The sequence below is a fragment of the Gopherus flavomarginatus genome, chromosome 10, assembly GCF_025201925.1.
Source record: "Gopherus flavomarginatus isolate rGopFla2 chromosome 10, rGopFla2.mat.asm, whole genome shotgun sequence".
NCBI lineage: Eukaryota > Metazoa > Chordata > Testudines > Testudinidae > Gopherus > Gopherus flavomarginatus.
Window position 1 is genome coordinate 77,686,672 of NC_066626.1, and position 17,438 is coordinate 77,704,109.

The 17,438-nt window shown below is 40.6% G+C and overlaps 1 protein-coding gene across 2 annotated transcripts in view; it reads right to left on the minus strand.

Moving 5' to 3' along the window:
- Window positions 1-1,141: 1,141 nt before the first annotated feature.
- Window positions 1,142-17,438, minus strand: part of LOC127030464 (cytochrome P450 27C1) — a 41,081-nt gene continuing 24,784 nt past the window's right edge. For both annotated transcript variants that reach the window (XM_050917074.1, XM_050917075.1), the window contains 4 exons: window positions 13,658-13,824; window positions 12,574-12,652; window positions 5,024-5,227; window positions 1,142-3,566 (listed from right to left, as the gene is read on the minus strand). In XM_050917074.1, coding sequence (XP_050773031.1) covers window positions 3,450-3,566; window positions 5,024-5,227; window positions 12,574-12,652; window positions 13,658-13,824 — 567 coding nt within the window. In that variant the 3' untranslated portion in view covers window positions 1,142-3,449. The remainder of the gene's footprint in view (window positions 3,567-5,023; window positions 5,228-12,573; window positions 12,653-13,657; window positions 13,825-17,438) is intronic.

Below are 17,438 nucleotides of genomic sequence, written 5' to 3' on the forward strand. Positions count from 1 at the left end.
CTGTTTCTTTGGCATGGACTCCGAGTTCCTTCATAAATGAAGCAGTCAACCAGAATGATCTCTTTCCAGCCAGGTGTAATCACAGCGTTTTCACATTCCATACCTGCCCTCTCCGGGCCGACTTTCTTTCTAAGTGGTTTCAAGCAGCTTTCCAACTATTCTCTTTTTGGCCTGTCCTGGTAATCACTGCAGGAGCCAATTTCCCTTCTACAGCTCTATTCAGTGCCTTCCCCTAGTCTCCTCTTCCAGCCTGTTTCTGGGATGGCTGTTTTGTATCTTCCTCCCTTTTTTAGGTACCTGGGTGCAGCTATTTTCTTATCTTCTAATTCAGGTGTTGCCTGGCCCCTCATTAAGCCCCACCTACTCATCAGGGGAACTGGACCTGCTGACTTGAAGGGGCCAGCCACCCTGTGATAAGCCCCCCTTAACATTTATTTTAAACTAAATAATGCTAGAGTTTATTCTCTCAGGCCACTGTATAAATTCAGCAGACAATATTTAAACTGAAGCAGTTAAACAAAAGAAGTCCTTGAACAATATATGTGGTGGTGTGACTTTGAAAAGAAATAAACTCAAGTTTCTAAGAAAGCATTACGATCAAGAGGAAAAAATTACTTCAGTGTCCTTTAATTTGCCAATGACCCATTAGCAACAAATTCTTGAATCATGATGCTTATAAGTGATTCATTTTCAAACTCTTTGGCTGCTGGTATCTACTTCAGCCTCTGTGTAGCTTTAAAATGCCAATTTTCTATACTGATTAGAAAATTAATAACTTAATATTTATTTGTATTTATTCCTGTAACTGTCCAACATATGAAGATGCCATTAATGTGAAAGATCTCTCTTCCACTTCCCTCCAGTATGTTCAAACCTTTAAGATACTAGAAAAAAGTTCCAATGTAAGCAACAATTTGAAATGAGAACAGGAACTCGTACATTCTTTATAAATATTTTACTATATGCAACAGCCAAATTAGACAGATTCTTCATCAAAAACAAATCAAGCTTTTTTAATGAAAAGAAATTATGAAAATGTTTTAATCAGTATTTCTAGAATGCCTCTTCCTTCTTATACTGTGAAATATTATCTTGGAATTGGCACCATGTAACAAAATTATTAGAATACACCAATCATTGGTCTAGAATGGTGGTGATGTGACAGTGCAAAATACAGGCCCCAAGAGGAATTCAAATTTGGATCCAGAAATTGGCCCTTTGATCATCAGGTCAACAGATGTTGGGAATGGAATGGAGGCAGCATGCTTAATCCAGTGGGTGAAGAGGTTTTGTGACTCTGCTAAGCAATTCCTTCTGGATGACACTCAGATATGCGTAGATTGGCTCTGGAGGAAGGTTAGTCCAGTCATTGTCAGAGAAATGAAGGATCAGTGCAGATCTGGGGTCACTGGAGGTGATGTTGGGAAAGAAAATAAAGGGGCAAAATGGGAAGTCTTAGAAAAAACCTTCCCAAACAAACAAAACATAAACCAGCTACCCAACACACAAGACAGGAAAACCTTGCAAAAAGAATTCTAAAGACTGCCTGCAGATCTTATGGTACATAAAAATGCCTAAAGCAGCTCAAAATTCTTCAAGAAAATTCATTGTGCCACTGTGCAAACTTAAAATTCTGACAAGATCAGATTTTTGATCGGTAAGTCCATTTTACATAGAAGATCGATGGAAAGGATCAATGTTGCCAAATCCTCACAAACATATAACCAAAACACCCAGGTTAGAACAGTGAGTGTCTCTATCTACAAAGGTCTGAAGTATTATTCAGCAGACAACCAAAAGTAAGAATAACAAAGAATATAATTTTACTTTTAGCCCATGTTAACCTGGTTTTGACAGTCGGATGGGTGAAGACGAAAAAATGAATCCCAATTTGAAAATTAGCCTCACAATGTTTTCTTGAATTTAATAACCATGTAATATGTAAGAAGGTTTATGAACATCATTAAATAAACTACCTCTGCACAATCTCACATTTTAGTATCAATATTCAGACACGTTTATAGCTAACTATACACATTTTTTTACAGTTAATTTGACTATAGAATATATAGGTTTGAGCTCTTTTGCAAAATGGTTTAGCTCAAGTCATAAAATAGTTTCAAGGTAAAGTGTTCTCTCAAATAAGAATATTTTTATAAATGTAAAAGTGGTGCCATAATGATCAGAAGCCACATACAAGAGATATTTTCCACTAGCTGTCAAAGATAATGTAACTTTAAAGTATACACTTTTTAGACTGGCCACTAGATTGTCAATTAATCTAAAACCAATAAACCTTGTAGCAGTCACATATCCATCCTACAGAGGGCAGGCACTACATTACAATGAGTTTTTCCAGTTCTTACTTTTAAAAAGAGACTATCAGGATAAAAAGTATGTGTGTGTGTTTTTGTTGCCATTTTTTAAAACATCTCTTGTTACTAGGAATATTTTAGGTCACAGGAAATGGAAATATGTAAACTAATGTATTTCCATCATTTTTCTTGTTTATTTACTATTTGCATGTTACTCAAATGGAACAGTGAAACAATCTGATTTCACTTTGTTTTTCATGTGGTAACATAACAACAACACTTTCTGGGTTCATAACTCTGCAACATGGTCTTTGAATATGTTTTTAAACGTTTTATTTTATTTTTTTTACAAATGCTTTTAATTTTACAGATGCATTTACATAAGAACGGCCATACTAGGTCAGGCCAATTGTCCATCTAGCTCAGTCTCCTGTCTTCCGACTGTGGCTAATACGAAATGCTTCAAAGGCAATGAACAAAATAGGGCAATTATTATTTCTACTCACTTTATGTTTTATAAAAACATTTTTTAAAAATAGATCCTAATTGTTGAGTTTAAACAAACCAGCAGCATCTTCCACATATTTTTACAATATCTTTGTTTCAAATGATTGCATTAATTTTATTTTGATGCATATCAGGTAAATGCTTTTTAAAACTAACTAAAACGGGGGAATTAAAAAAAAGGCATTGAAGACAACAAACAGAAAATGTCAATCAACATATCTATATACAGGTTTGGGCACAGTATATATCACCACACAGACACACAGGAATGCTCATCTTTCATGACTTAGCAATCTAACAAAAGCACAAGACAATATGCTATGTCTAAACTTGATATCGTTGTTTCAGTGCATCTATTGCTATCATCCAAAACTTACTCCAGGGAAAAGGTAACTCCCAGTGCAAAAAGGAAGTTTATATTTCCATACAGTTCCATGTGAACTTGTGGAATTTTCTTCTATGAGCGGGATAAAATCTCTTGTATATTTCTAGAAGTAGGTCAGCATCTAAGACTTAATCATTTTGAAGATTGCCCACAAGCCAATGGACAAGAGAACAATCATATTTCAATCAGATGTAAGTCAATTTCAAAGAAGAGTACGCTAAAATTTCCTAAACTCTTGCATCTCACTTCCTGTCAGCAAATTTCACATTGATGGAGTCTCCAGGAGTCAAAAGACCATGGGTTTTGGCCTTGACTGGTTTAGTTTTGGGAGAAATTTTGATCTCAAAATTTTGAAGCAGCTGAAAAGAGACATATGTTGATATTAGAAAGTTTATAAATCAACAAATACAATTTTATAATTCTAGAAACAGAAAACCAGTAATACTCCTTAGAGTTCATCACTACCACTAACTTTGCTCTCCGTGCCAGTGAACCTGCTTAACATGATTACTCTGTAGGGAAAATGAAACATGGCTCCAGGATGGAGAAGATGGTTGACAACTATGTTCCTCTGGCACAATGGAACTTTCTACAATAAGAGAAAAGCTTATCTGTGCAAGAGACAGAGCTTTTTCAGAGGCTGGCCTAAAACTGTGGAAAGAACTCCCACAGGAACTAAAGACTATCTACCTTCTTCTCTGAGTGCAAGGCACATATGTCTGACCTTGCAGTCACGAACAAATATATAGCGTGTGTATATAATTAGAAATATTCCAAAACAAAATACTCCACTGCACACACTTCACCCCCTGGGCAGAGGATGGAACAGAACATGACAAATGTTGGTCACATTTCTTAATGCAAGTGCTCGGATAATAAAGTGATGAGCATGATACAAGAACCTAAATAGAACAGAATAACAATAACAGGCTGTCATTCAATCAAGGTGAATCTGCTGATATTAGACCATTGCATTGATGCCAATGATACATCCACTAAAGCAGCATCAGAACCAGCACATGGGAGAGACAGCAACTTTTTTGAAATGCTACAGAGCATTACACAAATGACTGTGGAGCACTTCCAAGTAGATCTGTTGTGACTGTGAAGTCATGGTGGTAAAAAGATTGCAAACACTTGTGTTTTAATTGCTCAATCTGATCCAAATCTTTTGAATGATTCTTGGAGATGGATACATAAAGTAGGAATTGATGGGAAAGCCTTCTCTACCTCAGGATACAATACAAAATAATCTATATAAAATAGCAAAAAGAATACATGCAGAAGCCTGAAAAAGAAGATACAGGGAACAGAGAAAACAGAGACAGTGGGTGTTTGATTTGAATGTTGGTTAGTATGGTCTGCCTCAGTCTCAGGATTACAAACCTATTTTCACTTTCTGGTAAATGCTCATCTGTTCTCAATACAACAATGTTTTAATCAAAATGCTATAACTGAGTAAAGAACCATCTTGCCATATGCCAAGAGAGCCTTCATTTAAAGGTTGTAATTGACTAATGAAAATCCTTCTATACTAAAGTAATTTATTTCCTTAGTAATCTTACATTGGATGGATTTTGCTTGTACTACAACTGGGATTTACAATGTTTATTTCTGCAATGTAGCTTTTTATTGACATGCTTAATTCTAAGCACATGTGTATTCTTAATGAAAAAGAATGCAGCATCGGGACCTAGTCGGCATTCTTTAAACAAAGCTTTTCCTAAATAAAAAGATGTCCAGAGGCAATTTGCGTATTAAAGAGCTGATACTAACATATTTTTCTCTCTTTATAACACTGTCACAGATTTCTCACCTGAATCAGTGCAAGGTGAATTTCCAGTTCTGCAATTCTTTTTCCTATACAACTGCGAATGCCATAACCAAACGGGATGGAACCAAAGTTGTCCACTCTGTCCATATTGTCTTTCCTCAGCCAGCGCTCAGGTCGGAAATCATTTGCCATTGGGAAATTCTCTTCCTCATACGATGTAGCATAATGACAGAGTGCTAACTGGGTCTGAGAAAACAAATGACATTTTATTTTTAATTAATTCTGGTACATATAGCAGTAATAATGATAATTGAGTTATAATTTCTGTAACATGAAATATGATAAGTAAAAAGATGATGTAAAGAGCAGGTATCTCAAAATTAGATCTCCTTCTCATTGGCTCAAATTAGATCTTCAAAAACTTTTAGGCTCAGTAAAAGATTCCTCATGAGCTTGCATAAACCGAAAATACACAGGAGAATGTAATATAATAAACCCTCTTCTGTACTGTTTTTCTCCTATATGTATTGCCTAACACAATCAAAGGAAAAGAGGAAGAAATTGTTGCTCACCCTGTGCAGTAAATGAGGTTCTTTAAGAGGTGCGTCCCTATGGGTGCACCACTGTAGGTGCAACAGCACTCCCTGCACCTGGGATCTTCACCAGCAGTGCCCGTTAGACCACACATGCGCACCTCCCCTCTCTCGCACTGTGTGCGGGACGTATATATAGCGCTATGCAATCTGACCACCCCCAGTTCATTCTCTGCTGCAGAGCTTATATTTTCGTCTCTGAAGCAGAGGAGAGGAGGGTGGGTAGTGGAGCACTCATAGGGACAAACATCTTGAAGAATCTCAGTTACTGCACAGGGTGAGTAACCTTATCTTCTTTGAGTGATGTCCCTATGGGTGCTCCACTGTAGGTGACTATAAAGCAGTGGCCCTAGTTGGAAGGCTGGGGCTTCAGAGCAACATGTACTGTCAAGGATAGGCCAGCATGTCCAAGGAGAGTATCTGCTGCAGCATCATGCGTAATAGCGTAGTGCCAGAAGAAAGTGTCTGTTGATGCCCATGTGACAACCTTACAAATGTCATCAATGAGGACATTATTAAGAAAGGCCAACGAGGAAGATAATGATCGTGTGGAATGTGTTCTGACTGAGGTAGGAGGTTGTCCATCATGGAGTTCATAAGATAAATGCATACACTGTGAGATCCATTTAGAGAGGCATTGTTTTGACATATCAATGCCTCTGGATCTTTTGGTGGTGGAGAGGAATAATCATGGCGATTTCCAGAAGGGTTTAGCCCTGTCCAAGTAGAAGGCTCATGCGTGCCTCACGTCTAGGGTTTGTAGATCTGCTTCCTGTTGATTACTGTGAGGCTTTGCGAAGACGCAAGGGAAGTGTATTGTTAGATGGAGATGAAAAGATGTTGGGACCTTAGGTAAGAATCTTGGGTGTGGGCGTAGTTTAATTTTGTCTTTTCACAACACTGTGTATGGTGGATATACCACGAAGGCTGTGAATTCGCCTACCTGCCAAGCAGAAATGATGGTGAAAAGAAAGGTCATTTTCATTGACAGGTGTATGTAAGAACAGGTTGCCATTGGTTCAAACGGGCACCTAGTCAGAGAACGTAGGACTAGGCAGGGGCCCAGGCCAGGGTCGAGTCTTCTATATGGCAATAGAGATTTTGAATACCCCTCAACAAGCACTTCATGAGAAGCTGTGTGAAAACAGAGTGGCCATCAATGGGGGAGTGAAAGGTAGTGACTGCCACCCAGTGTCGCCTAATAGAGCTACTGACCAATCCTGGCTGTTTAAGGTGTAGAATGTAGTCAAGAATAAGTGGCAGCGGAGAGTGTGCTGCGTCAACCTGACGTGAGGTGCATCAGGAGTGAAATCTAGTCCATTTTTTAATGTAAGTGTGTCTGGTTGTGTCACGCCTGCTATTCAAAAATATCTGTTTGATTTTGTCTGAGCAGGTTATTTCTGGACCCCAGAACCACAGAGGAGCCAGGCTTTGAGGTGGAGCATCTGTGGATTGGGATGGAGAATGCATCCTGTGTCCTGTGAGAGGAGCCACGGTTTTAGGTAGAAAGAGATCGGTCAGCATATCATCATGCATGGAGGGTAAGTATACCAGACCTGTTGTGGCCATGTTGGAGTTATTAGTATGACATGAGCTTGATACTCCTGTATTTTGCGAAGTACTTGGAATAGGAGAAAGAGAAGGAAGGCATAAAGGAGTGGTGCGTCCCAGGTTACGAAGAATGTGTGTCCCAGCAATCCACGTCCCAGTCCTGCTCCAAAACAGAATTGAGGGCAGTGGGCATTGTGTTGAGTGCCCAAGAGATCTATCATGGGACTGCCATGTTGGCTGAATATGGGTTGAAGTGCTCACATATCCAGCTGCCCTCCCACTCATGATCGTGCAAGAACATCCTGCTCAATGTGTCTGTGGTTGTGTTCTGGGAGATATGCGGCTGAAATGGAGATGTTATTCTGGATACACCAGTTCCACAATTTGCTTCTGAGCATAAAGAGTGGGACCTCACTCCACCCTGCCTGTTGATGTAATACCTGCAGGTGACATTGTCCATCATCACTCTTATGGTATGTTGTTTGAGAAGAGGTAGGAAACGTCAGCAGGCATTGCAAACTGTTCGTAGCTCTAGGAGAATGATGTCTAAAGTAGATTTGGGACAACCATCTGCCCTGCACTGTGTATTCGTGTAGATGCACTCTCCAACTGATTAGGGAGGCATTGGTGTTTAGTATCATAGTTGGTGATGGTTGCAGGAAAGGAACTCCAACAAAGACATTGCTGGGCTGTGTCCGCCACAGCAGTGAGTCCTTGACATGGATAAAAGTTTGTGAATGATGTGTTTGTGGGGGAGGTATACGATACAGAGCCATGCTTGAAGACATTGCATGTGCAGTCTTGCGTGCCTGACCACAAACATGGTCACTGTCATGTGGCCTAGAAATTGGAGGCACATTCATGCAGAGATCTGGGGGCAGACCTGTGCAGCAGATACCAGATCTGTTATAGTCAAGAATCTGTGAGGTTGTAGGAAGGTTCTGGCATGTATGGCATCTAACTGTGCACTGATGAATTCCAGCTGTTGTACTAGCATTAAAATGGACTTTTCTAGGTTCATGAGGAGGCCTAGCTTTGTGAACAGGTCCATTGTTATATGGACAGCTTAGAGTGTTGATTTCAGAAAGGGCCTTGAGGAGATAGTCATCCAAGGATGGAAAAATGACGATTTCTTGTTTCCTTCAGAAGGCCATGACTACTACAAGGACCTTGGCATAGAACCTTCACCGGTTCAAGAAGAGCTTCACTAATCTATAGTGTGATCTCTGAGAAAGGAGGACATGTGGAGAATGTCCAGCAGTTTATACTGCTGATCTTTGACTTCCTCCAATGGTATCTGGAGGGAATCCACAATCCTATGGAAAAGATCTTGAAAGTGCCTGAAGTCATCGGCAGAGGTACGGGGTGGAGGCATAATCGCCTTGTCAGGTGAGAAGGAGGAAAAATTTAAAGTTGAGAGAGCCTCTTCTTCCTACTCTTCCTCTTGTTCTTCCTCCTCATTTGGTACTGGTGGTGGTTTGACTTCCTGAGGGCGAGAGACTGATGGAGAAGGAAGAGGTGTAGGTCTCCGGCTTTGCTCTCTGGGAGGGTTCCTGAATTGTGCTCTGTAGCCCAGGGGTCCCAATATGGCCAGTTTGGTGAGAATTGCACAGGTGGTTGCATCCACAGTGGTCCCTGCCAGGATTGGGGGCCAGAGTGAGGATAAGCCAGTGCAAACTGTCCAGTCATCGAGGGAACAATGGAGCCCTCCTCCTCCTCCTCCTCCTCCTCCTCCCTGGGGAAGGGAGGTGCTGTCCTCGGCGAAGAGAGGAAGGAATGTTGTGAATCCAGGGAGGAAGGCAGAAGTGAGGGGAGATCCCATCAAAGAAGTGGAGACTCGGGAGTGTCAGATATCAGCAGGTCTTTAGAGTATCTGAAGTCTTGTGGAGGGGAAAGGAGCATCATCGGTGCCTTTGTACTACACGGTGTTAAAGAGAGGGTGAATGTCCCTGAAATTTCAGAAGATGGCTCTAGAGACTTAGCTGCTGACTTGGCCAGTGCCGAAGACTTGCTTGGTGCCAAAGATTTCAGGGTCAATGATTTGGTTGGTGTCGGTTACTTGACCGGCGTCAACGATTTTAATGGTGCCGAGGACTTACTCCGTGCCACGTGCCAGAAACAGTGTCAGTGCAGTAGCTCCAGCAAGCGGGCTGCCTCAATCCCCAGAGCTGGGGAATGGCATTAAGGTCTGAAGGTCTGGCCAGATAGGGTATTTAAATCGTTTCTTTGAGCCTGTACCAGAGGTACTCAGACAAGCCCTGGAGCTACGTCTCTTATCGGATAAGGTTGAGGCCACCAACCTAGCCAGGGACAGTGTTCTGTCAGGCTGAGCCTCAGAGTGTGAGGAGGAGGAAGCCCGTTTCTTGCCATCTTCACAATCACAGGATGACTCTCTCTTCACACGGCATGGAGAATGGGAGTCGGAAGATGACTTGGCAGAGCATGAGGGCTTCTCTGCGGAAAAGTCTGGGCCCGGATCCAATGCTGGATGTAGCAATCTCTCCATGAGGAGAAGTTTCAATCTAATGTCCCTGTCCTTTCTGGCTCTGGGTTTCAGGTAAGGCAGTGTCTCCAAACAGCAGATACGTTGCAGGTGGCTGGCATCACATGAAGGCAGCCCCACATGAAACGCACTCTTAAACTTTCCAGAGTAGCAGCCGTGTTAGTCTGTATCTGCAAAAAGAACAGGAGTACTTGTTGCATCTTAGACACTAACAAATTTATTTAGGAGAGACGGGCATAAGGGTGAAGAGAAAAGGCTTCCCGGTTGGGAAAGGTTGGAAGTGAGAAAAACAGAAACCTAAACTATGAGAAGAACTGTAAAGATGAAGTTAAAACAAAAAATATATATATATTTTATTTAGCTTGAAGGAGAAAGAAGAGGAGGAAAATACTAACTACATTATCAGGTAAGGCATTCTCTATGAGGGAATAGGAGAAGTGGGCTCTGCTAGTGGATTCTGTCCCAGACCAAAGGTGGTAGTGAAGGAAGTGGGGGCAGTCAGACTGCACAGTGCTACATATACATCCTGTGCACAGCGCAAAAGAGGGGAGTTGCACATGTGCGGTCCGACGGGCACTCCTGGTGATTAACAGATTAACTCTTAATTCATACCAGTGTAACAGTGGAATTTGGCCTCAGGAGGTGACAACAGGAGATAGCATGGCAAAGAACATACATCACAACTTATAATATAAAAAGAGTAATGAACAGAAGCCACATGTGTACATCTAAGAGCAGAATTTAGCCATAAGGGTTGACACAACAGGCAGTTGCATCACTCCTTCAGAAACATTCTGATCTATTTTGCGAACATATATCAGAATTAAACCAGTGGTTTCAAACACATGATTCATGAGCTAAAGCTACTCTCCGTGCGATGTATTTTTATGGCTCACATGCCATGCTCAGATTCTGCAAAATCTAAGCTTTCATTTTTTAAAAAATTAAATTTTTAACCTAATGATTGTGAAAATAACTTTCCAAACATGAACCAGGTGTAAATCAGTGCAATTCTTGAATCTGCAGACATTGTGAAACAATAACCTTGTAGATTCCCCAGCTCCCTCTTTAACCTCATGGGTTGTTAACATTAAAGTCTATTTATGACATTGAAAAGGTCAGCAGTAATTATTTAACTGGTGATTATTTTAGAGCAGATGGAATGGGAAGGCCCAGGTACAGAACTGAGAATTGTGTCAGGAAGAGAAATGCAAGATAGAGACGGGAGGACAGACACAAAGGCTCATATCCACAAAGGGGGCTGGACCATGGGTCTCCCACCTGCCAGGTGGGTGCTCAGCACACCAGGCTATAAAATTATTCTCACTCTCTCTTTGGCACACTGATGAACTATTGATTTAAAGCGCAACAGTTTGAACAAGAGGGATTGAGGGAGCCCCACATCAAAATAACCCATCACTCGGTGGTTAGAGCACTATCTGAGAGAAGGGGAGAACCCTTCTCACAGCCTCTCCCCCTATCAGGTAGAGGGGGGAATTCAAACTAGGTCTCCCACATCCTAAGTGAGTGCTCTAACCACTGGGTTATAAGGTTGGCACCATTCTCTCTTCCTTTTCCTCCAGTTGTTTGTGTGGAGTGAGACAGATGCCTAATTCATTCTCACAACAAATGACGATGCCTGACTGTAGCAGAGCAGCTCCTGTTTGTGGATCACTAGCAGAGATAGGTGCCTCCTAGCAGCCTAGATTTAGGTACCTATCTCCATGAAATGGACGGAATTTAGGACATACCACTCTTGTCAGAATTTCCCATTGGCTAGCTTAGGCAGCTCCTTGCCTAGTGTGCTGGCTTTTGTGGATTGTATTCTTAGACACCTATCTCTCCCCATTCATTGTATAGGGAGCCTAGGTGCCTAACTCAGATGTCGATCTCATTGTTCCAATGATTTTCCAGGTAACACCTAAGTTCCTTTGTGGATTCAGACCAAGACAGTGGAAAAGGAGAGAAACAGAAATGAGAATGTAGAAGAAAGGAAAACAGAGATCAGAAATGGTGGCAGTACTAAAGGTGATCATGTTATCAAGAGCGATGCTGAATGCAAAAATAAATAATAAAGAATGTTAAGAACAGAAGGGTCTGATTCTTTACACTAAGGTCCTTTTACTTTGCTCTGACAATGTAAAAGGGTTTTAAAGAGGGAGCAAATTACATTTACATACATTTAAAAGGCCTCTTAACTCTTCTACAGCAGTGTCAGGGAGCCTTAACGTGAATGAGAATCAGGCCTTCTAAGTTTAGTTACTTTATAAAGGCAAATTCTACTCTTTATCTTGTGTAAATCTCCAAATGGTATCAATGAGAGTTCCACTGTGAACTGAGGGTAGTTTGTAGTCCTAATTTTATACCTCGGCTAGGACCATAATTAAAACAGAAATTCATCTCTCCTGACAGAATGAGTTTGATGCCCCAAATTACACTAATTTACAAAAATAATAAAATGTGTGCATTAGTTTTGAAACCTAATCACAGAATCTTAATACAAATTTATCAGCAGCCCTCTTTGTTTCTAGGGTACTGAAGAGTAAAGCCAAAACTGAAAGGGTAAGAACCAGTCCTTCTAATAAGGAAAAAACTCACATTTACATCAAGATTCAGGTAAAAAACATAGTCAATGATTAAATTATTTTTTTCAAATGAGCACTATTATAAATTCCTCTTTCCTGTGTTCCCATCTTTGGTGATATCCTGCAAAGTCACACAAGTGTACTTCTGTCTTAATGGACAACTTTCTACACATAAAGACACACATCTGTCAGGATTGGTCTGGGTATATTTATCCTGCCTCAACATGATAGGGATATCCCTATAGGAGATAGGGTCAGGGATAGAAGATGACCCCTTGAAGTCCTCTCCAGCCCAATATTTCTATGATTCTATGGAGAAAATCTCTTCCTTTCCCTCCATAAGACCATCACACAACTCACCCCTTTAGGTATCAAGTATCCTCCAACAACCAAGTCTTCTTGTGTTACTCTACCATTTCCTGGCAATACTGGGAATAACCTACAGACAAATGTTAAGGAAGGATTCAGCATCTATAATTTATAAAATTTACAAAGGTTTATAAAGGATCCAGTTTAGCTATCACTTAACATACATTCAGATTGAAAAGAATTGTAGCAAGTATGAATTTGTTGGGGACCAAAAGAGTGTGGGGCGCTATGGTCTATTAATTTCTATAAGACTAGTTGCTAGTATCTCTGTAGTTCTAATTTTGGCTTTGCCAGATAAATAATGAGAGACAAGATGGGTGAGGTAATATCTTTTATTGAACTAAAGTATCTTTGCCGGACAAGAAGAAGAGTTCTGCATAAGCTCTAAAGCTTGTCCTTTTCACCAACAGAAGCTGGTCCAATAAAATATATCACCTCACCCATCTTGTCTCGATAATATTCTGGGACCAACACAGTTACAACAACATTGCAAACAAAAGTGAAATAATGGGTAGCCTTAACATGATAAATCAATCTCGCTGCCTCAGTTTCTCCATCTGTGAAATAGGGATAATGATACTTCTGTCATTTTACTTCCATGAGCACAGAGACTGCTCCTGGCTAGCAGAGCTAGCCACCCCTAAAAGGGAGAAGTAGGTTATGCGTCCATGGCCTCAAGAATTGTTGCAGTGGGCACACTCTCCCTATACTCTCTGAGGCACAACTTCTCCAGAACTCCTGCTGAGGTAGTGTGGTTTCACAGTCCCTCACAGTGACCAGTGCTCTAACGGCACAGTCAAGCTCTTAATTATCTATCTTACAGGAACATTGTGAGCGTTAATTAGTTAATATTTATACAGCACTTAGAAAACAAAGCATTATATAGGTGCTATGTATGATATTAAATTGCTCAGAATGCACTAGATATACTGGTGATACAATGAATAAAAATAATAGCAGCCACGACCACCAATAGCAGCAACTGAATACATATTTTAGCTTGGGCAAAAGAGTCACTATAGCCAGAAGGAAACTGGCAGACAACTGCAAGTTGATAATTAAAAGTTTCACTTACCTCAGAGTTTCTTTGAGCAGGCCTCTAATCATTGGCATTTTGGGGACATCATCTGAAGTAGGAACTTGATCTTTTCCCAGATTATTGACTATCTCTTCATACACAGATTGCTGAACTTCAGGATGCTTTGCCAACAAGTATGTTGCCCAGGACAAAGTGAAAGAAGTCTAAGAAAGAAACCGCCAACATCATAAGGAAAAAGAAAAAAAATAATGAAAGTAGCTACAAATATTTAATTCAATGCCAGGAAAAACAAGCAGTTTTCAACTGAGGATTCACTATGTACACACACAGTTATAAAACAAAAGGACTATCATTAACATCTGGGTTTCAGGGCACCGAATCAGTCTACATCATTCTCTACCTCAGCCCTTTTCCACCTGGAAAAACACCAGAACTACCCCTCCTCCATATTTCTACCAGTGAAAGATCAAAAAGCGACAGGAAAAGTAAACTACAAAATGATATATGTAATACAAAAGCTACAAACATGAATGGATTAAATTAATAGCTAGTTCTCAGTTATTGCTGTGCTTTTCCTCCCAACAAAAATATTCTGCAGGAGACAGAATGATAGAATGCTACACAGACCATTTCCACCCGCTGTAAGCATATGGCATTCTCCTCACAGAATCCTATTAACGATAACATTGATATTACCATTTCTAGGATTATATCTCATCATTTAGTAAGTGATGCTGCAACACAATATGCATTTTCCAGCAATTGGAAACTACTGTAGCACTAATATGACATAATTCTACCTCCTATGGAAAGTTTTCCTGTCAACTCTTAAGGGGAATGTGTGTATAAATCAGAGTTTAAAACAACCCAGCATAATTTACCTTTATACTCTCTTCATGAATAAGCTGTTTCCATTAAAATGGCATATGCAAAGAAAACAAATCACACATTTATGATACTAATGATCATGAAAGACTGTACAGAATTAGGCATTTAAAGAGACACTGGCAGATTAAAAATCCCAAATGTGGCTTGCCCTGCATAACCACACAAAAGCAGGGACAGGACACAAGAACAGGGGCCATGGCCCCATTCTTCTCCACACCAGCTAAATGACTGAAGTTGGTGCAGGTGCATGTGTGTGTGGGAGACCACATGGTACCACATCCAAAAAGAAGATACAGAAGCCTCTTTTGAACCTCCTTCCCTCAGAACTCCTATCCACAGACAGAATACCTCCAAGACTGATTGAGTCAGTGTCCCTTGGCAAGCGTGGCAGTTTCCTTTTTTATAAATAACACCTTAGATTACTAAAAGTGAAAGAAGATTTAATCTCTAATTTATTTTTCACCATTCATGTGGTTTGAGTTTGCATTTTCCTCTGCTTATATAATGAAAATAGATTATTCAATTTCATTTTTGTATAGTTAGTTACCAATCAGTTTTACTTTCAGGTTCTCATGCAATAGCATAATGTTGGAATTTTGGGTTGCCAACAATATACAGGTAAAAACAAATTTATGGAAATATTTCTGTTGGTATAACTCTACAAAATTGGAATCAGAGAGCAAATTTGACATGACAGTGACTTTTTCAGTTTGTGTTTATTTGCAAAAATAGGATACAATGCTGAAAATCCTGTCCCCAAATGTGTCTACTCTGCAATGTAAGCCCAGGGTTAGTAGAACTTGAGTTAGCAGACAATGGGTTTGTTTACCTAGGGCTTGAGCATCGACACTCATCTGTAACCCCAAGTTAGGAATTGTTGAAACCAGGATCCCAACCTGGGGCTCCAGTGTCTATACTGCATTATGTAAGCCCCAAACCAACCACCCATATCCCTGACTTCCTTGAGCCCACCCGAAATATGTATACTCTAGCCCTTTGTTCATAATGCAGTGTGGGAACACTTGACTGGCCACCAAAAGACTGTCAGGTGGACAAAGAGAGTTGGCTGGTCGGATTGTGTAATACTTTTTGCGGACTCCCTGGGCATAAGTTCAGGGGGGCTGCATCTATACTGCAAAGCAACAGGGCTTGAACCATCGGACCCAGCTTGACTCAGGTTCAGACTCTCTGCCCCAGGGGTGCCCCTGGGTTAATGCGATTTGTGTGTAGATGGAAGGGAGAAAGGCTTCAGCCAGAGTTCAAAGCCTGGGCTTATATTTCAGGGTAGAAATAACCCAAAAATCCTCCTTTTAGCCTACTATCCCTATAACATCCTTCACTACAGCTCAGTTCTGGGCTGCTCCTCTCTGAAGAGGCTGACAGCTGTGCCAAACTACATACAGGAGTTATTGTGATATAAACAGTGTCTCCTCTCAGGTTCCCAGCTCCTTCAAATCCTCTTCGAAACTGGCTCTGTGCTACAACAGCCAAAATGCTTGGAAACCAAATAACAGCTTTACAAATGTATTCAAAATCTTTAACAATCCTTGTGAGCTCTTTCAGTTTCCATTACGTAACAAAACCTGAAATGCCAGCAGTGGGGAAACAGGGCTCCCTCCATTTCTATCATGTACCCGAAGTGGGAGAGCCAGAAGCACAAATTTCTCATAAAGTAATCACTGTCAGTTGAGAAAGCTGTATAAATGCAAACACAAAGTCTGTTGTCATGAACTAGTACAGTGCTCTTTCGGTTTAATGAAAACTCTCTCAGCCTAAAAGTGGAAAATTAGGGCTTTGCAGGTCTGGAAAACTAATGGGATGAATAAATTGTGTTTTATTTAAATAAACGACAGTAAAAAGCTCACCAAGCTCATAAGCCTCTGGAAAACTTAATCAATGAAGTAATTCTCAAAACAGAAATAAGCCCTTACATATGCTTTTTGTTCTGAGGCTAATAAAGTTTCTTTTTTTCCCAGCCATCCTGAATCCCTCCAGATCGCTCCCACACCCAGAGAAAGCTGAATCCAATTAGCAAAAAATGAGCTGGATTTTTATTTCACACTTACTGGCAAACAAGCGTGTATAGGCTTGTATATCTTCATCAAACCCTTCTAGGCATGATCCAGAAAGCTTGCTTAATTACAGTCTCCAGCACATGGCTCATTTATATCTCTGTGGATGAACCCAATCCTAGAATGCAATTCTCAGCTGTGTTGAGCCCATGCTGTGGGGCAGAGAAGGCATAGGTGGCTCTAAAACCACCTTTATGCCACCTCAATCTCTAATCCACAGGGATGTTCTAACTTGGACTGTCAAGAATGGTTCCTTAGGCATTATGTGTATCATATTCTAGCCCCCCTCCCCAGGCTCCATCATGCCCCACCCCTGCCTTGGAATGCCCCCCCACACACTCCATCATGCCCCCTATACCAGGAGGGTTGGCAGAAAGATGGCACAGAGGTCAGGCTTCCTCCATGCTAGTGACTTCACATCATCCCCTTATGGTTGGTCTAAGGTCCCCTTGATATCAGGCTAGTGGCGCAAAGGGACTTTAAGAGAGGCCACATCTCTTATCTATAATGTCTCTCAATGATTAATTGTACACATACCAAAATCCATTAGCAAGTTCTAAATATACCTATTTTTTTTCAAATAGAGACCCTCAATAGAGTTGCCTATTTCAGTTTTTCTGACAGACCATTAAATATTTATTCCATCCCCAAACTAGAGAAGGGAATTGAAGAAAAACTAACAAATACATATATTTCTATTAGACTGTGAAGTAGTGTCCTACAGGAAGTGGTGGAAGCCCCATCACTTACAAAGTTCAAAATCAAATTACACTGTAGAGAGTACATTTTGGCTTCAGTGGCCGGACTATATGAACTAGTATGTATTTTCCATTACTACTATGATTCCATGATTCATA